At 45.2% G+C, this 21,583-nt stretch overlaps 1 protein-coding gene across 1 annotated transcript in view; it reads right to left on the bottom strand.

Annotated features, from left to right (window-relative positions):
* Positions 1–21,583, bottom strand: part of GPR158 (G protein-coupled receptor 158) — a 320,809-nt gene that overhangs the window by 55,464 nt on the left and 243,762 nt on the right. Inside the window, exon 6 of the mRNA XM_073334275.1 lies at positions 16,690–16,799. Coding sequence (XP_073190376.1) covers positions 16,690–16,799 — 110 coding nt within the window. The remainder of the gene's footprint in view (positions 1–16,689; positions 16,800–21,583) is intronic.

Below are 21,583 nucleotides of genomic sequence, written 5' to 3'. Positions count from 1 at the left end.
GGGAGGTGGGAGAAGGGAGGTGCGTTTGGGAGAAAGGGGGGGAAGCCATGAGGGTAGGACACAGCTCAGGGAAAGGCAATAAGGTCTAGAACGGAACAGACCTTGACTGCTGGCTGGAGGGTCCCTGAGCTGGAACTCGGAGTAGAGGATGTGCCTGGGTTCCCCTGCCAACACTGAGGGTGTGGCAGTACAAGGCAGTGAATGGGAAGGGTGCCTAGGACTGCTAAAGGAAGACTTTGGTACCCAGGAAGGGGAAAATACGTAGAGTGACCTGGCCAGAGGGCTGATTGACAAAGAGGTTGCAGCAGCTCGTGGAGTGAGGGAGGGGCCATAGACCCAGAGAGGCCAGCAGAGGATACCGTGCAACTGTAAGAAGGGGCGTCAACCTCATAAGCTATTCCTCAGAATGCCCAGGAGGAGGTGCCATTCTAGGGGAGAGTGGATCACGCCGTCACAGGTGGAGTTTGTAGCAGGGCCAGCAAGAGAATTTCACAAACAGTATTTTGGAATATGTTTTATGTTTGAGAGAAAGGGCTTCTGACCTCTGACTGCTAGATGTCCAAAAACCAGCGAGGTATCAGAGCTTGTAATGTTTCTATGCCTTACAGTACACATTTTCTGGTCAGCAATGAACCCTCCAATTTCCCAATTAATGTTCTTCTAACATTTATTGCTTGCTTTCATATTGTTGCTGTAACAATTATTCAGCTGCTCACCCAAATCAAAGCAAACTATCACAGCTCCTGGAAACAAATCTCTGATGTGGTCCAAATCTGCTCTCATACATTGTATGAAGTACTCACCAGGAATATGACCCAGATAATTTCTGCCTGAGTGAATCACCACAATGTCCAGTAGATCACAACCTTTCAAGTTAGACACTGCAGAGTGGGCAAAACATGATGCCAACACAGGCCACTTCTCTCCACCCAAATCAGCCTGTAGTAAGCAATCTCCATGTCATAGTGTAATCATTGCCCTTCCTCGAACTTCTGCAACCTCACAATCCAAGAACAGCCCAGAATCCACACCTTGGCAACCCTGGCAGGGCACATATTTCTTTTCTGAGCAGCCAAGGTACCAGCACTGTCAGTTCCAAATCTGAGTACAAAGGCGGTCCCTGTTCCAAGGTAATACACTTGCTTGGAATTAGGCCCATATCCCAAAACCACAGAGGACTCAGATTCATTCTAAGACCTCTTCAGCGTACACACAAAATTATCTTTGTCCTTGGGGACTGAAATGCCAAACTGACACTGCTCTGAAATGACAAGTTGTTTTTCATATGAAGTGTACCACAGGGTGGCTGGTTCTTAAAGGGGAGATAGGTCCCAGACCTACCTGTGACTAATCAGCTGCTTCCCAGCTGATGCAGTGAGGCCAGGGGTCAGGTGATAATTGGAAGATGATTCTGCATTGTGCACCCAAAATTCTGCAGAATTTTGCAGAAATTAATGTTGTGCATGCCGAATTTCCTTTCTCCCACAGAAATCGGCTGCAGTGTGGCTGACTGCCACCAGAGGCTGCTCGACCCTGGAGAGCCCAGCTCACACATAGAAGACACTGCTGCGGGGAGGGGGAGGGAGCTAGAGGGTTCCTGGAAGCTGCAGTTCCCAGCATGCCCTGAAGGAAGGAGGTAGCAGTGCGCAGGAAACTCCATGCAAGCCTGGGACCAAGCATAAGGCTGTTTCTCCCTCTTGATCCCTGGGCTCTGGGGAGGGCAGGTTTCTGGGCTCTTGGGGGGAGAAGGGACAGGTATCTGGGCAAGGGGGGGCCGCGGCTGGGCTGAGGCGTCGGTATCTGGGCTGGTGGGGGGTGTGGCTGGGCTCGGCGGAGGAGGGGTTTTGGGTGTATTCACTGTGGGAGCACCATGGCTGGGCTCTGTGGGGGAGGGGTTGTGAGTGTCTGGTCCCCTGGCTGGGCTCTGGGGAGGGGGAAGGGGGCAGAGAAACAGGAACTGGGTTGTCATAGGAGTTTCTTTAACTCTCTGCTCCTGGGGGAATTTTTGTGTGTGTCTGTATTGTTACCGACATACTAGCTCCTAGGTATTTTGAAATAAATTACCAAAATAATTGAAACTGGTGTGATTATGTAGTATTATTTTGACAAATAAAATTTTCAGAATTTTGCATAATTTTAAAATATCTTGCACAGAATTTTTAATTTTTTGGCGCAGAAAGCCCCCAGAGTAATGGGCCAATAAGTTAACCCACTGGCTTATAAAGTGGAACAGAAATTTTCCTCTGGAATCTCTAACTGGCCACCCAGTAAATATGAACTTTTCTGATGAATTATTCCTCATGTAGACATTCAGCAATGCTGTATCTCTCTTCATGTCTAACTTCCATTCTTCTTCTTCTTTCGTATGGGTTGGGTAGCTAGCAATGACTACAAATTTATATCTAGATTTGATAGCCAGCACATTGCCGCATCAGTGAGATGATGAATGTCCTTCAGGCCCCCGGTGAAAGAACAAAGGGGACACTCAGATATAATGTGCTCCATCGTTTGTGTCTGATGACCAAAAAGTGGAGTTACTGACAGGTGTTTGCCTCGTTTTCCATTTAAAGAGGGTTTGTCCACATTTCCCAGGAGATTTCCTGATGTGACTCAATCCGCACCAGTGTTTCTGACATAAATCAAAACCCGGTGGTTCCTTGACAGGGTCAATGATAAGCTATTTGTTTTGAGTGGTTGAAATGCTCCACGGGACTCTCCTTTGAGCCTCAGTGTCAAAGTTGGGTGTAAGGGTCTTGATGTGGTTCCATAGCAGGATTTTAATCTTGCCTTTGGTGGGTTCTGCAAGTCATCGTGCAGCGGGATCCTTGTGTTTGCATTGACGTGGTTAAGAATGCAAGATGTCTGAGCAGCTCTTCTAATCTGTGAAGCCTGGATGTGCAATAGGACCAGGAGCCAGTCAACTGGAGTCGATTTGAGCATCCCTGACATTATGGAAGTTATCATTCCCAGGTTGAGAACTGATGGTCCAAAAAAAGAACAGTACATGACCATTCTTCCTCCAGAATTACTCTCTCTCACCCAGCCTCTTCTGTGTATTTTTCTTTAATTTTGATGCCAAGATGGTAGACATTCCAAAAATAAAATCTAAGCATAGAACCTGTTTTTAAATAAAAAACAGACAAGGACACAGAGACAATCTGCAGTCACAGAGATGTATAGAAAGAAGCAACATCAGCAGCTCATTTGACCCCAAAGGGCTACCTTTAGAACAGCATTGCATTTGATCCACTAGAAACATTCTGTGGACTTCATTGTTGAGGACAGTACTATAGTCTTCTGTTCACCTCCCTGAATTTAAATCCATTAAGTTTAGCTCATTTTCCTGTTTTCTCAGGAAAAAGTGGAGTTATAAATTCAGCTCATTATTTATAAATGCACAATGAATAAAAAGTGGTTGAAGGTCAGAATGGATGACATAAAAATGGCACTGATAGGTTGATCAAAGACAGAAGATGATGCTATTTATTTTACCCATTCTTCCTACAATAGGCTGTTCAGCCGGGTTGGGCACATGTATACAGCACCTTTCGGGTTTGCTGAAAGTACTGCAGAAGGTAGGTATGAGTAATGTGTGGCTGATCTGGAGATCCTTTAGACTTTGTTAGCATCATTCCTAGGGCTGCTCCACTGTCCTAGGATTTCCGCTGATCTCAAAATAACCAATTCATCGTCATAAACAAGTTCTTCCCACAAGTAAGTGTGGATGTGGCCACAGAAAATCTTCAGTTGTCTATTCTGTCCATTCTTCATTTCTGTTATGATCATAGATTAAATTAGATCTTCCAAGAATCTCAATGCTGGTCTTGTGAGGATTTATACAGCAGCCAGTTCTTTCTTACCTCACATGACTCAATTACAATTATTATTTAAAATACGTATCATAGGTTTACTCAGTCCTTCAGGATCACTACTTATACTTGGAGGAAGACATGCCCAAAATGTTTATAAATAGAGAATAAATAATAAATAGTAAATAGAGAAGGCAAGGCACAAGATTACAATACAGACATGCAGCTATAGAGTATAGAAACAAAAATGCACACCTTGTTGAATAAACTGGCATAAAGACCAATTAAAGCAGTTTACAAGAGGTGGAGTAGTCATAAAGTCGTGAAGAAACATTAAATGAATCCAATGATAATGTAAATGTTATAGCTGAAAAATGCAGTTACTTATTCTGGGCCGTAACATCAGCAGCACAATAATTTCAACCAAGAAATAAAAAACAGAGTTCTTAAAACTTTCTCTACATAGTCCAACTGTTGTGCCCCAGAATAGTTTTTGTTTGTATTGTTTTAATTTTATTTTAAAATTTTCATATGAATATATGCCCTTGTGACTGCCTCAACTGCAGCTTGGAGAGACCTATTTCTAGGGGTTCATTCATCATAACGTGCTTGACTGTCAGCAAAAGTACTAAGTAGTGTGAAATGTGGCGATGTTGCGGAACAGGGGGTATGGAGGCTTGTGTGTTTTAGCATAGACACTTGGCTTGTAGGAATTAGACTGAGAACTCAGTTTACACAGGCAACTGAACAGCCATCAGGTAATAACTGTTGTGGTCCCACAACTTTGCCTGGATTTGAACGGGCAATCTAGAGGTACAAGAGCTTCTATTCTATTTTCCAATCCTTTCCTCGCCTTACTTAAATGCAATTCCAGGTCCCTTATCACAATATGGCATCACCAATCCATGTTAACTTTAAGTCATGTGATCAGCCTGTTACAGAACCTCATGTGGAACAATAATCTGGATTCTAGACATTCCTAGGCTCTTATTCTGAGCTCAAGATAATAGCTCCTCTAAACAAAACCCCCAATTCTCCTCTATATTTTCCGAAGTCCCCCAATATACTTCCCTTCTCACACCAGAATTCATCCTCTGCAAAGAAGGTACTTAGAGTATCAATTGTGACTTTTTTGATATATTTCAATGCAAAGAGGTCATCAGACACCATTAAACAAACAGGCAAAGTATACCTACTGATATCAATACATATAATTAGTGCAAAATCCAGACGTCATCGGCCGTATCATAGCACAGTTCAGAGCATTATACTGGATCTCACTTGTATATCATGCCAATGGATTAAAGAAGCTAGAGTAAAACATAAGCATGACTACTTTACAGCTTCATCAGTGTCATAAATATAAAGGGAAGGGTAAACCCCTTTGAAATCCCTCCTGGCCAGGGGAAAGCTCCTCTCACCTGTAAAGGGTTAAGAAGCTAAAGGTAACCTCGCTGGCACCTGACCAAAATGACCAATGAGGAGACAAGATACTTTCAAAAGCTGGGAGGAGGGAGAGAAACAAAGGGTCTCTGTCTGTCTGTAGTCGTCTTGGCCAGGGACAGAACAGGAATGGAGTCTTAGAACTTTTAGTAAGTAATCTAGCTAGGTATGTGTTAGATTATGATTTCTTTAAATGGCTGAGAAAAGAATTGTGCTGAATAGAATAACTATTTCTGTCTGTGTATCTTTTTTGTAACTTAAGGTTTTGCCTAGAGGGGTTCTCTATGTTTTTGAATCTAATTACCCTGTAAGATATCTACCATCCTGATTTTATAGGGGGGATTTCTTTATTTCTATTTACTTCTATTTTTTATTAAAAGTCTTCTTGTAAAACACTGAATGCTTTTTCATTGTTCTCAGATCCAAGGGTTTGGGTCTGTGGTCACCTATGCAAATTGGTGAGGCTTTTTATCCAACATTTCCCAGGAAAGGGGGGGTGCAAGTGTTGGGAGGATTGTTCATTGTTCTTAAGATCCAAGGGTCTGGGTCTGTAGTCACCTAAGCAAATTGGTGAGGCTTTTTACCAAACCTTGTCCAGGAAGTGGGGTGCAAGGTTTTGGGAAGTATTTTGGGGGGAAGGACGCGTCCAAACAGCTCTTCCCCAGTAACCAGTATTAGTTTGGTGGTGGTAGCGGCCAGTCCAAGGTGTAATATTTTGTACCTTGGGGAAGTTTTGACCTAAGCTGGTAAAGATAAGCTTAGGAGGTTTTTCATGCAGGTCCCCACATCTGTACCCTAGAGTTCAGAGTGGGGGAGGAACCGTGACATGGTGGCACAGTGGTGGGATTAACCTGAAATCATTTTGAGATCCAGTTGAGATTTTTTGAACTAGAAATACAGATTTTAAAAAAGAATTTTTTTTTCCTTTGGAAAGGAAGCAGTTGAAACTGAAAGCAGATTGTTTTTTCTCTGCTTTGTGGCCAAGCAGAGACAAAAGGGGATTATCTTGTGAATTGCAGGTTTTCTTTGCCTGGAGGCAGGGTACTTAACTCCTGCAGGGAAATTCACAGTCTTCCAACCCAGAGGTTTTTTTTTTCTTTTCTTCCTAAAAGTAAATAGGGGGTGTGTGCTCTACCCATTTGCCTGGAGACAAAAGTGGCAGGGGTTTTTTTTTAGGATTTTGATTTTTTTTTTGTTTTACAAGGAGCACAGGTTTGAAAAGAAATTTTTTTTTCTTTGGGCTGGGTAAGCAGGTTTCCAAGTAGTTGGAGGTTTTTTGCTTTAATTTGGGCCCAGAGCAGAGACAAGGGAATTGTCTTTTTCTGTAGGCTGACAATCACTATCAGAGAATAGGTATTCTATTCCAGCACAGCAAAATTTTACAGCCAAGTTTTGTTTGTTTATTTCTAAACCTCGGGTGTAAAGTTAGTTAAAAACAGAGAGGTTAGAATGGCCAAATCCTCGGCTCGACTACAGCTGGAATTAGCCAAATTTCAGGCTGAGGAAAAACAAAGGGAACATGAAAGACAGATAGAACTCATGCGGCTGGAGAAGAAGGTACAGGAGGCTGCCCACAAGAGGGAAATGGAGGCAAGGAAGCATGTGGAGGAGATGGAGAGGATAAAGGCCCAGCAGAATATACCAACAAACCCTAGCAATCCTTCTCCAGGTACCACTTCCCATCCCAGAAAGTTCCCCACCTACAAGGCAGGTGATGATACTGAGGCCTTCTTAGAAAACTTCGAAAGGGCCTGCCTTGGGTACAACATCTCTACTGACCAATACATGGTAGAGCTGAGGCCGCAGCTCAGTGGACCCTTAGCTGAGGTGGCAGCTGAAATGCCTAAAGAACATATGAACAAGTATGAACTGTTTAAATCCAAGGCGAGAGTCAGAATGGGGATAACACCCGAGCAGTCTCGTCAGAGGTTCCGAGCCCTAAGGTGGAAACCAGACATGTCATTTACCCGACATGCCTACCACATTGTGAAACATTGGGATGCCTGGATATCAGGAGCAAGTGTTGAATCTCCAGTAAATTTGCCCTTCCAAATGCAAATGGAACAATTCTTAGAGGGTGTTCCTGAGGAAATAGAAAGATACATCCTAGATGGGAAACCCAAAACTGTAATCGAGGCAGGAGAGATTGGAGCCAGATGGGTGGAGGTGGCAGAGAAGAAGAAAACTGGTCGCAGTTGGAGCGGAGACCAGAAGGGACCACCCCAGACCACACCCTATTACCGGGGGCCGCCCAAAGCCCCACCTACCTCCCAAAGAACCCTCCAGACCCCTTATCGTCCCACCACCCCGTTCTCCAGCAACCCACCTCGCCCTGGTGACCCGTCAGCTGGACGATGTTTTAAATGTAACGAGCTGGGGCATGTAAAGGCCAACTGCCCCAAGAACCCCAACAGATTACAGTTCATTGCACCGGAATCACACCAGAGGTCCACAGGCCCAGATACCTCCCAGATACCCTTGGAGCGGAGGGAAACTGTGAGTGTGGGCGGGAAGAAGGTCACCGCGTGGAGGGACACCGGAGCACAAGTGTCAGCTATCCATGCTTCCTTAGTGGACCCCAATTTAATCAACCCAGAGATCCAAGTGACGATTCAACCCTTCAAGTCCAACTCTTTCAATTTGCCTACAGCCAAGTTGCCTGTCCAGTACAAGGGCTGGTCAGGAATGTGGACTTTTGCAGTCTATGATGATTATCCCATCCCCATGCTGTTGGGGGAAGACTTGGCCAATCATGTGAAGCAGGCCAAGAGGGTGGGAATGGTCACCCGCAGCCAGGCTAAACAAGCCATGAGGCCTAGCTCTGTTCCGGAAACTTCTATCAGGACCCAGTCAGAGGTGATGGACCTGGACCCCAGGCCAATGTCTACAACAGCAGTAGTGGATCCAGTCCCAGAGACCCAGACGGAACCAGTCCCAGAACCGGAACCAGCCGAACAACCAACACCAGACCCCGTGTCAGCACTGAATCCAGTACTTGCAACCTCAACACCAGAGGGCCCCACCGAACCTGAACTGGCAGCAGCCGATAACCCTACACAAGAGGCTCAGCCGGAGCCTGAATCCCAACATAGTGCACCAGCGGAGAGCGGTTCACAGTCAACAGAAACAGCTCCATCCCCTATATCGCTTCCAGAGGGACCAAGCCTAGGTCCACAATCCCATGAGGAACTGATGTCTCCAGCATCAAGGGAACAGTTCCAGACCGAACAGGAAGCAGATGAAAGCCTCCAGAGAGCTTGGACGGCGGCACGGAGCAACCCACCGCCTCTCAGCTCTTCTAATCGATCCAGGTTTGTTGTAGAAAGAGGACTTTTATACAAGGAAACTCTTTCTGGGGGACACTAGGAAGACTGGCATCCTCAGAGACAGTTGGTAGTTCCAACTAAATACCGGGCCAAGCTCTTGAGCTTAGCCCATGATCACCCTAGTGGCCATGCTGGGGTGAACAGGACCAAAGACCGTTTGGGGGGGTCATTCCACTGGGAGGGAATGGGCAAGGATGTTTCTACCTATGTCCAGTCTTGTGAGGTGTGCCAAAGAGTGGGAAAACCCCAAGACCAGGTCAAAGCTCCTCTCCAGCCACTCCCCATCATTGAAGTTCCATTTCAGCGAGTAGCTGTGGATATTCTGGGTCCTTTTCCGAAAAAGACACCCAGAGGAAAGCAGTACATACTGACTTTCATGGATTTTGCCACCCGATGGCCGGAAGCAGTAGCTCTAAGCAACACCAGGGCTAAAAGTGTGTGCCAGGCACTAGCAGACATTTTTGCCAGGGTAGGTTGGCCCTCCGACATCCTCACAGATGCAGGGACTAATTTCCTGGCAGGAACTATGAAAAACCTTTGGGAAGCTCATGGGGTAAATCACTTGATTGCCACTCCTTACCATCATCAAACAAATGGCATGGTGGAGAAGTTTAATGGAACTTTGGGGGCCATGATACGTAAATTTGTAAATGAGCACTCCAATGATTGGGACCTAGTATTGCAGCAGTTGCTCTTTGCCTACAGAGCTGTACCACATCCCAGTTTAGGGTTTTCCCCATTTGAACTTGTATATGGCCGTGAGGTTAAGGGGCCATTGCAGTTGGTGAAGCAGCAATGGGAGGGATTTACACCTTCTCCAGGAACTAACATTCTGGACTTTGTAACCAACCTACAAAACACCCTCCGAACCTCTTTAGCCCTTGCTAGAGAAAACTTACAGGATGCTCAAAAAGAGCAAAAAGCCTGGTATGATAAACATGCCAGAGAGCGTTCCTTCAAAGTAGGAGACCAGGTCATGGTCTTAAAGGCGCTCCAGGCCCATAAAATGGAAGCATCGTGGGAAGGGCCATTCACGGTCCAGGAGCGCCTGGGAGCTGTTAATTATCTCATAGCATTCCCCACCTCCAACCGAAAGCCTAAGGTGTATCATATTAATTCTCTAAAGCCCTTTTATTCCAGAGAATTAAAGGTTTGTCAGTTTACAGCCCAGGGAGGAGACGACGCTGAGTGGCCTGAAGGTGTCTATTACGAAGGGAAATGTGCTGGTGGTGTGGAAGAGGTGAACCTCTCCATGACCCTTGGGCGTATGCAGCGACAGCAGATCCAGGAGCTGTGCACTAGCTACGCGCCAACGTTCTCAGCCACCCCAGGACTGACTGAACGGGCATACCACTCCATTGACACAGTTAATGCTCACCCAATTAGGGTCCACCCTTACCGGGTGTCCCCTCAAGCTAAAACTGCTATAGAACGGGAGATCCAGGATATGTTACAGATGGGTGTAATCCGCCCCTCTGAAAGTGCATGGGCATCTCCAGTGGTTCTAGTTCCCAAACCAGATGAGGAAATACGTTTTTGCGTGGACTACCGTAAGCTAAATGCTGTAACTCGCCCAGACAACTATCCAATGCCACGCACTGATGAACTATTAGAGAAACTGGGACGGGCCCAGTTCATCTCTACCTTGGACTTAACCAAGGGGTACTGGCAGGTACCGCTAGATGAATCTACCAAGGAAAGGTCAGCCTTCATCACACATCTCGGGCTGTATGAATTTAATGTACTCCCTTTTGGGCTGCGAAATGCACCCGCCACTTTCCAAAGACTTGTAGATGGTCTCCTAGCGGGATTAGGAGAATATGCAGTCGCCTACCTTGACGATGTGGCCATATTTTCGGATTCCTGGGCAGACCACCTGGAACATCTACAAAAAGTCCTTGAGCGCATAAGGGAGGCAGGACTAACTGTTAAGGCTAAGAAGTGTCAAATAGGCCTAAACAGAGTGACTTACCTTGGACACCAGGTGGGTCAAGGAACTATCAGCCCCCTACAGGCCAAAGTGGATGCTATCCAAAAGTGGCCTGTCCCAAAGTCAAAGAAACAGGTTCAATCCTTCTTAGGCTTGGCCGGTTATTACAGACGATTTGTACTGCACTACAGCCAAATCGCTGCCCCACTGACAGACCTAACCAAAAAGAAACAGCCAAATGCTGTTCAGTGGACCGGAAAGTGTCAGAAGGCCTTTAACAAGCTTAAAGCGACACTCATGTCTGACCCTGTACTAAGGGCCCCAGACTTTGACAAACCGTTCCTAGTAACCACAGATGCATCCGAGCGTGGTGTGGGAGCAGTTTTAATGCAGAAAGGACCTGATCAAGAATTCCACCCTGTAGTGTTTCTCAGCAAAAAACTGTCTGAGAGGGAAAGCAACTGGTCAGTCACTGAAAAAGAATGTTATGCCATTGTCTACGCTCTGGAAAAGCTACGCCCATATGTTTGGGGACGGCGTTTCCACCTGCAAACCGACCATGCTGCACTAAAGTGGCTTCACACCGTCAAAGAAACTAACAAAAAACTTCTTCGGTGGAGTTTAGCTCTCCAAGATTTTGATTTCGACATCCAACACATCTCAGGAGCTTCTAACAAAGTGGCTGATGCACTCTCCCGTGAAAGTTTCCCAGAATCAACTGGTTAAAATCGTCCTTGAGATGTGGAAAATATTGTTAGTCTTTATGTACTTGGTAGTATATTTAGAGATGCATGTGTCTTATTAACTCTGTTTTCCTAGAGCTCCAGGAAGAAATCCCAGCCAGTGTTTCACCCTAGCTGAGATTTGGGGGGCGTGTCATAAATATAAAGGGAAGGGTAAACCCCTTTGAAATCCCTCCTGGCCAGGGGAAAGCTCCTCTCACCTGTAAAGGGTTAAGAAGCTAAAGGTAACCTCGCTGGCACCTGACCAAAATGACCAATGAGGAGACAAGATACTTTCAAAAGCTGGGAGGAGGGAGAGAAACAAAGGGTCTCTGTCTGTCTGTAGTCGTCTTGGCCAGGGACAGAACAGGAATGGAGTCTTAGAACTTTTAGTAAGTAATCTAGCTAGGTATGTGTTAGATTATGATTTCTTTAAATGGCTGAGAAAAGAATTGTGCTGAATAGAATAACTATTTCTGTCTGTGTATCTTTTTTGTAACTTAAGGTTTTGCCTAGAGGGGTTCTCTATGTTTTTGAATCTAATTACCCTGTAAGATATCTACCATCCTGATTTTACAGGGGGGATTTCTTTATTTCTATTTAGAGTTCAGAGTGGGGGAGGAACCGTGACATGAAAAACCTCCTAAGCTTATCTTTACCAGCTTAGGTCAAAACTTCCCCAAGGTACAAAATATTACACCTTGGACTGGCCGCTACCACCACCAAACTAATACTGGTTACTGGGGAAGAGCTGTTTGGACGCGTCCTTCCCCCCAAAATACTTCCCAAAACCTTGCACCCCACTTCCTGGACAAGGTTTGGTAAAAAGCCTCACCAATTTGCTTAGGTGACTACAGACCCAGACCCTTGGATCTTAAGAACAATGAACAATCCTCCCAACACTTGCACCCCCCCTTTCCTGGGAAATGTTGGATAAAAAGCCTCACCAATTTGCATAGGTGACCACAGACCCAAACCCTTGGATCTGAGAACAATGAAAAAGCATTCAGTGTTTTACAAGAAGACTTTTAATAAAAAATAGAAGTAAATAGAAATAAAGAAGTCCCCCCTGTAAAATCAGGATGGTAGATATCTTACAGGGTAATTAGATTCAAAAACATAGAGAACCCCTCTAGGCAAAACCTTAAGTTACAAAAAAGATACACAGACAGAAATAGTTATTCTATTCAGCACAATTCTTTTCTCAGCCATTTAAAGAAATCATAATCTAACACATACCTAGCTAGATTACTTACTAAAAGTTCTAAGACTCCATTCCTGTTCTGTCCCTGGCCAAGACGACTACAGACAGACACAGACCCTTTGTTTCTCTCCCTCCTCCCAGCTTTTGAAAGTATCTTGTCTCCCCATTGGTCATTTTGGTCAGGTGCCAGCGAGGTTACCTTTAGCTTCTTAACCCTTTACAGGTGAGAGGAGCTTTCCCCTGGCCAGGAGGGATTTCAAAGGGGTTTACCCTTCCCTTTATATTTATGACAATCAGTTTTCTACGTGCTAATATTTATATACTCTCTTTTGCTCGCTCTTCATAAATACATTTAGGGGATGGATATATAAGTAAGTATTCCTCTGTATTTCTTTTCATTGTGGTATAAAGGGGAAAGTGTTTAGATTTGATCTAATACATGCCCACAAAAGGCATTGATTTATAAGGAGGCTGTAGAGGTGGGATTTGAAGTTGGGTCTCAAAGTATCAGCATCCCCAGTTGAGTGCTCTGCCAGTTCAGCTGAATTTCTTCATACATAACCCAAAATTCCCTGAACACTTTCTCTGGCAGGCAGTTACATCTGAGATAGCTCAGCCTGTTTGCCATTTGTGCCTGAGGAAAGCAACCTTTGGCTTGTGAGCCTTGAAAAGCTTATAATAAGCATGTATGGCATTCTGTCTGTTTTAGGATTTTCTATAGCCTCTATCACCATGTGGTATCAAAACATTTATAACATTAAAACAAAAAAATCTTTTACCACTTTCCTCTCTTTGGACCCTTGAAGGAACGTTTAGATATTTTACTCCCCTTTATCTTCAATAAATCTTTTCCCCCTCTGCTAAAAACTCTGTATGATTTTACAATGTGCCTGTGTAACCCATGTGCCTAATAGGGTAGCTGCTTTTCAGGGGGTCATGTACTCTGTGTGAGTTGGGAGAAGCTGAGCCCAGGAGCAGAGCAGGCTGTTATCCCTAACTCTGAAGCATTTTGCAGCAGGTTAGTGATATTGTTAACTCTCTACAGGGCAATGTTAATTATAGCAAGGGGAATTTGGCAGGGAAAAATAATTTCTTCGATTTTAACTGTATGCTTTGAATGTTGTTTTGATTTTAGCCAAACTGTTCCAGTTAAATTGTCTCAACTAGTATGATCACCAACTTTTGTTTAAATGTAGTAATGGGGAAAGAGACATTTAAATTTTACTATTCTCGGTTTTGTATTTTCTTGTAACATTTTTCTTCAAATCTATACACTTAACTGACTGATTGGTTAATCAGGTAGCTGACTGGCTAGTAGTGATTTCAACAGAGGAAGAGTCTGAATGGATTCCAACTGAAGATTCCTACAAGCAAGTGTGGTAAGATGTTTTAGACTCTGCAGAGTGTATAGATTTCATGATCAAAGACTCTAACTGAGACAAAGGCCTGGTCTACACTATGAGGTTAGGTCGAATTTAGCCGCATTAGGTCGATTTAAAAATGACTGCATCCACACAACCAACCGTGTCCGTCGACCTAAAGGGCTCTTAAAATTGACTTCTGTACTCCTGCCCGACGAGGGGAGTAGCACTAAAATCAACCTTGCTGGGTCGAATTTGGGGTAGTGTGGACTCAAATCTATGGTACTGGCCCCCAGGAGCTATCCCAGAGTGTTCCATTGTGACCGCTCTGGACAGCACTTTGAACTCCGATGCACTACCCAGGTACACAGGAAAAGCTCTGGGAACTTTTGGATTTCATTTCCTGTTTGGTCAGCATGGAGAACTCAGCAGCACAGGTGACCATGCAGTCCCCCACAGAATTGTAGAGCATAGAATGTTTCTCCGCTCCCCCATCATCTTCGTCCCTGAGGTTATTGCAGATGAGAAGGTAAAAAAAATGCACTCGCGATGACACGTTTTCTGAGCTCATGCAGTCGTCCCACACTGTTAGGGCACAGCTTAATGCATAGAGGCATTCAGTGGCAGAGGCCAGGAAAGAATTAAGTGAGCGCGAAGAGTGGAGGCATGACACGATGCTGAGGCTAATGGGGGAGCAAACGGACATGATGAAGCATCTGTTGGAGCTGCAGGAAAGCCAACAAGAGCAAAGACCCCCGCTGCATCCACTGTATAACCACCTACCCTCCTCCCCATGTTCCATAGCCTCCTCACCCAGAGGCTCAAGAATGCGGGGGGGAGGCACCCAGCCACTTTTGGACACCCAGCCACTCCACTCCAGAGGATGGCCCAAGCAACAGAAGGCTGTCATTCAAACAATTTGATTTTTAGTGTGGCTACAATAAGCAATGTGGCCTTCTCCTTCCCTCCTCCTCCACCCCACCCGGGCTACCCTGTCCGTTATCTCATTTTTTTTTAATTAATAAAGAATGAATGCATGGTTTCAAAACAATAGTTACTTTATTTCGAAGGGGGGAGTGTGGTTAGCTTACAGGGAATTAAAATCAACAAAGGGGGCTGGCTTGCATCAAGGAGAAACACACACAACTGTCACACCAAAGCCTGGCCAGTCATGAAACTGGTTTTCAAAGCCTCTCTGATGCGCAGTGCGCCTTGCTGTGCTTTTCTAATCGCCCTGGTGTCTGGCTGCTCAAAATCAGATGCCAGGCAATTTGCTTTAACCTCCCACCCTGCCATAAACGTCTCCCCCCTACACGCACAGATATTATGGAGCATACAGCAAGAAGCAATAACAATGGGAATGTTGGTTGCCCTGAAGTCTGACCTAGTCAGCAAACAGCACCAGTGAGCTTTTAAACGTCCAAAGGCACATTCTACCACCATTCTGCACTTGCTCAGCCTATAGTTGAACTGCTCCTTACCGCTGTCCAGGCTTCATGAGCCATGGGAGCAAGGGGTAGGCTGGGGTAGGTGCGACTGCATGGTGCTGCCAGCTGGGAGAGCAGCCTGAGGAAGAAGCCTCAGCTCGCATGATATTCCAAGCAGGACTGAATCTCCATGAGACGAAACTTAAAGAAGAGAATGACCTGGAGTCTCTGGCTCCCATTCGATGCTCTAAGAGGAGAATAGCCATGTCTGTCCAGGAGCCCCTGATCGACCTCACCGAGGTCTACCAGGAGCACCCAGGAGACGTATGATGGCTATCAGTCCTACTGCACCATCTGCCACGAAGGCAAGGAGCTGCTGCTGTGTAGCAATGCAGTACCGTATCTGCCAGCAGCCCCAGGAGATGTACGGTGATGGTGAGCTGAGCGGGCTCCATGCTTGCCATGGTATGGCGTCTGCATGGGTAACCCAGGAAAAAACGTGCAAAATGATTGTCTGTTGTTGCTTTCATGGAGGGAGGGAGAGGGGCCTGACGATGTACCCAAAACCACCTGCAACAATGTTTTTGCCCCATCAGGCATTGGGAGCTTAACCCAGAATTCCAATGGGTAGCGGAGACTGTGGGAACTGTGGGATAGCTACCCACAGTGCACTGCTCTGTAAGTCAATGCTAGCCATGGTAGTGAGGACGCACTCCACCAACTTAATGTGCTTAGTGTGGACATATGCAGTTGACTGTATAAAATCAGTTTCTAAAAATCGACTTCTATAAAATTGACCTAATTTCATAGTGTAGCCATACCCTTAGCTTTTGGGACTCAGCCTAAGCCTTTGGGTCCTCACTGTTTCTTCTTACTGTATTTCTGTGGGGACTGAACTATTCAGAGTTTAATTTGTTTTCTTTATTTATGTTTATGTATAACTGTGAAGATAATGCCTGTAGATTATAAAATACCCATGTTATGCTGTAAAATTAGATCATTGTGTTTCTTTATCATAAAATTTTATAAAGTTGTTTAATTAAATTCATTTCTTTCATTCATTTTGGGACATGAATATGGGGAGGCTGACCCTGTGCAATTGTTGCTGAAAATCCTTAAGAGACTGAACTCTGGATCTCCAGCTACTTTTCTATGGGAGTTGGGGTTTTTTAAGGCATTAGAGAAGGGCAATGAAGTGAACTCTAGCCCACCCAAAGGCTACACCTGTATCAGTTATTCCTCCTTAGTCAAATCCTGCAGCCTTGACTCAACCACTCTGGCATATAGATTCCTCAGAAACTAATATTACTACTGCTACTACTTCAGGAACATTGAGAAGAGAGAGACATTGGTTTTACACCTCAGGAAGAGCTGTTGTTTATAATAAATTCTCACCGCTCGTTTCTAGTTGACCACACACAGAGTACATACTACCACAGTGATGGAAATTAATAATACATGAAATACCTGTGGAGCTTGAGTGTCACAGTTCCATAAACAGTAGTAAAGCCCAGAAGACGAACCCATCTTAGGAGAACACAGCGAAATATGCTTGGCTCAAAATACAAAATGATAACCTATGGAACAGAGAGACAAAGAAAGAGAGCTTCAGTGCCAGCTTTCATGGGGAAATAGTTGTTGATTCCAATGCAGAATTGGATTTATACAATATAAGCAGTGGACATTTTCAAGCTTGTATTACTGTGTAACCCACACACCTCCTGCGTGTGGTGATCTGTCCCATCTAGTGGCACCGAGACCACTTAGAGAGAGAGAGATTAATGAGTCTGCTCTAGTGCCTTAGCTAACAGCCTGATGGCTTTTAGCTCATGCAGTAGAGGCTCATGAACTAAACTCCAGAGGCCCAGGTTCAATCCCGCCCACTGACGACCGGGGTATGTCGGTGTTACAACTGCATATTGAGATTTTACAGTAAAGTAACTAGATAATCTGATCAACCCACTGGCACAGTTCTGGGTGCTGATTGCCCTCTGCAGGGAGCTGGCAAAGGCCCAATGACAAGCTATGGAGTGATAGAACCTCTAAACACACTTCTGAGGACTTTTAGCAAAATGAAAGCATATACAGTATCCAGAGGCTACAAGAGCACAAAGGAGATTTTTAGTGGACTGTTATAATATTCTTTGGTGGGCCTCGTCCCATAGCTTGATTGATTACATTTATTATAGCAACTATATCACACTTCACAGTAATTCCTTCTAATAAACATGACAAAAGCTGAGCATCTCATTTTGCCTCTCAAACCCTCACTGTATTACTCTTGATAACATCACCATCCTTAGCGTCAGGACATTGGTGATATATATGATGCCTCTCTTCTTTTCCCTTCCCTTCCCTCCCCACCACTCTGGACTCTCAAAACCCAGCTGCCTCTTCCTCTACAACATCCCCTCCTCACACTGATTGGTAATTATCTTTGTTCACCTTCTGGCCTCTTCTTGTCTTCTTGTCCATACAGAACGCAGCTACTACAATCAACTTCTCTATCACTACAATGATGCACTCTTTTCTCTCAATCTCTTTGCTGACTTCCTCTCAGCTTCTTCATCAAGTTCAAGCTTTTCTTCCTAACCTTCAAGGCCATGAAATCATGCCCTATTTATACAGCTCTGCTAATTTCCTCTAACAACCCCTACGGCTGCCAAAGCCTCCTTCATAGACACCTGTTTTGTATCCTTCTACCAGTCTTATTTTTGTGCCCTTTTCTATCCTAAAACCTATGCTTGGAGCACTCTCCTTTTTGCAAAACAACCTCCTCCTCTTCATTCTAATCCTTTTTTACAACTACGTATCTCCAAGAAAACCTTTCATCATCAACCAAAAGAGACAGAGAGAGGTAAAAAAACATCTGAACCATTATGAGATTGAACTTGATTGGTATTGTGTGTGTCTGAACTGTATTATCTGTATCTGACCTAGACTGTTCTAGAAGCACTTAGAGCAGTGCTGGGCAACCTGCAGCCCACGGGCGACACACGGCCCATCAGGGTAATCTGCTGGCGGGCCACGAGACAGTTTGTTTACATCGACCATCCGCAGGCACGGCCACCAGCAGCTCCCAGTGGCCACGGTTCACCATTTCCGGCCAATGGGAGCTGCAGGAAGCGGTGTGGGCTGCAGTGATATGCTGGCCATCACTTCCTGCAGCTCCCATTGGCTGGGAAGGCAAACCGTGGCCACTGGGAGCTGCAGGTGGCCGTGCCTGTGGAACGGTTAATGTAAACAAACTGTCTTGCGGCCCGCTAGCGGATTACCCTGATGGGCCGCCTGCGGCCTGCAGGTTGCCCACCACTGACTTAGAGCTTTTGGAGAGGAATGTTTTATAAGCGGGAAGGAAATAAAATTGGAAACTGATTGCAACAGAGATTGTGCCTTCCTCTGTGTTTGCACAGCACAAACCCAATGACAGTGTTCAGTAACTATGAACAAAGAAAGAGTTATATAATATATTTGGTGTTCAGAATCAGTAAAATCAGTCTAGAGGAAAAATGCACTGAAATGTTCAGGACCGTCTGCCAGTCAGCCCAGTACACAGTTAGTACTTTCTGGCAGTAGTGGTATTATTGTGCCTATGGCCTGCCACATTATATTATCTTCCTAAGTAAATGCTTTATTCGGAGCGAGAATTCTAGCCCAGGATGTTGGCAGGGAGACCAGAACAAAGTCCTCTGGGTGACATAGATAGATTGAGGAATGGAGGAAGAAAAATATGGCAGAGATGTAGATATAGAGCAAGAGCTGGAAAAACCTCAATTTCTCTTGCTGAAGAACCAAGATGTAATTTTTTTTTTTAAATCATGTTTTGCCAAATCAAAAACACAATGCAAAATGTCATCTGTTTTTCTCAGTCCACTCTCAATGAATTGGATGTGCTTCAGAGAAGCAGATGATTCATAGGCATTTGATAAATGCTGCAAGGAGAGAAAAGAAATGCATGCAACTGTGTCTTCCATTACATTTCTATCAGTGGCAATGCATCTTAGCAGAGATGCTACAAGTGCTACTGAGCCCCCACCACCAATTCTTCTTATGGCAGACCAGGAGATGGGGAGTGAGGTGCAAATGGATGAAAGCCAGAGAGTGAGGAGAAGTGAATCCAGCAGAAGCAGCTGTCCTATCTCGAGGCCTCTCCTTCTGCCCCTCCACCCCCATGAACATGATACAGTTCTGTGGTGACCTAGAATCCTATTTTCGACATCTCCGACTCAAGGAATATTTCCAACACACCTCTGAACAACATACTAATCCGCAGAGACCTCCCTACCAACACTACAAAAAGAAGGATTCTAGGTGGACTCCTCCTGAAGGTTGAGACAGCAGACTGGACTTCTACATAGAGTGCTTCCGCCGACGTGCACGGGCTGAAATTGTGGAAAAGCAGCATCACTTGCCCCACAAACTCAGCCGTGCAGAACACAAAGCCATCCACAGCCTCAGAAACAACTCTGACATCATAATCAAAAAGGCTGACAAAGGAGGTGCTGTTGTCATCATGAATAGCTTGGAATATGAACAAGAGGCTGCTCGGCAGCTCTCCAACACCACTTTCTACAAGCCATTACCCTCTGATCCCACTGAGAGTTACCAAAAGAAACTACAGCATTTGCTCAAGAAACTCCCTGAAAAAGCACAAGATCAAATCCGCACAGACCCCTGGAACCCTGACCTGGGATATTCTATCTACTACCCAAGATCCATAAACCTGGAAATCCTGGGCGCCCCATCATCTCAGCCATTGGCACCCTGACAGCAGGACTGTCTGGCTATGTAGACTCTCTCCTCAGGCCCTACGCTACCAGCTCTCCCAGCTACCTTCGAGACACCACTGACTTCCTGAGGAAACTACAATCCATCGGTGATCTTCCTGATAACACCATCCTGGCCACTATGGATGTAGAAGCCCTCTACACCAACATTCCACACAAAGATGGACTACAAGCCGTCAAGAACATTATCCCCGATAATGTCACGGCTAACCTGGTGGCTGAACTTTGTGACTTTGTCCTTACCCATAACTATTTTACATTTGGGGACAATGTATACCTTCAAATCAGCGGCACTGCTATGGGTACCCGCATGGCCCCACTGTATGCCAACATTTTTATGGCTGACTTAGAACAACGCTTCCTCAGCTCTTGTCCCCTAATACCCCTACTCTACTTCCGTATATTGATGACATCTTCATCATCTGGACCCATGGAAAAGAACCACTTGAGGAATTCCACCATGATTTCAACAATTTCCATCCCACCATCAACCTCAGCCTGGTCCAGTCCACACAAGAGATCCACTTCCTGGACACTACAGTGCTAATAAACGATGGTCACATAAACACCACCCTATACCGGAAACCTACTGACCGCTATTCCTACCTACATGCCTCCAGCTTTCACCCTGACCACACCACACGATCCATCGTCTACAGCCAAGCTCTGCGATACAACCGCATTTGCTCCAACCCCTCAGACAGAGACAGACACCTACAAGATCTCTATCAAGCATTCTTACAACTACAATACCCACCTGCAGAAGTGAAGAAACAGATTGATAGAGTCAGAAGAGTTCCCAGAAGTCACCTACTACAGGATAGGCCTAACAAAGAAAATAACAGAACGCCACTAGCCGTCACCTTCAGCCCCCAGCTAAAACCCTTCCAATGCATTATTAAGGATCTACAACCTATCCTGAAGGATGACCCAACACTCTCACAAATCTTGGGAGACAGGCCAGTCCTTGCTTACAGACAGCCCCCCAACCTGAAGCAAATACTCACCAGCAACCACATACCACACAACAGAACCACTAACCCAGGAACCTATCCTTGCAACAAAGCCCGTTGCCAACTGTGCCCACATATCTATTCAGGGGACACCATCACAGGGCCTAATCACATCAGCCACACTATCAGAGGCTCGTTCACCTGCACATCCACCAATGTGATATATGCCATCATGTGCCAGCAATGCCCCTCTGCCATGTACGTTGGTCAAACTGGACAGTATTTACGTAAAAGAATAAATGGACACAAATCAGATGTCAAGAATTATAACATTCATAAACCAGTCAGAAAACACTTCAATCTCTCTGGTCATGCGATTACAGACATGAAAGTTGCGATATTACAACGGAAAAACTTCAAAACCAGATTCCAACGAGAGACTGTTGAATTGGAATTCATTTGCAAATTGGATACAATTAACTTAGGCTTGAATAGAGACTGGGAGTGGCTAAGTCATTATGCAAGGTAACCTATTTCCCCTTGTTTTTTCCACCCCCTCGCCCCTCCCCCCCGACGTTCTTGTTAAACCCTGGATTTGTGCTGGAAATGGCCCACCTTGAT

This window comes from Lepidochelys kempii, chromosome 2 (genome assembly GCF_965140265.1).
Source record: "Lepidochelys kempii isolate rLepKem1 chromosome 2, rLepKem1.hap2, whole genome shotgun sequence".
Taxonomy (NCBI): domain Eukaryota; kingdom Metazoa; phylum Chordata; order Testudines; family Cheloniidae; genus Lepidochelys; species Lepidochelys kempii.
This window is presented reverse-complemented; position numbering and strand designations above follow the sequence as displayed.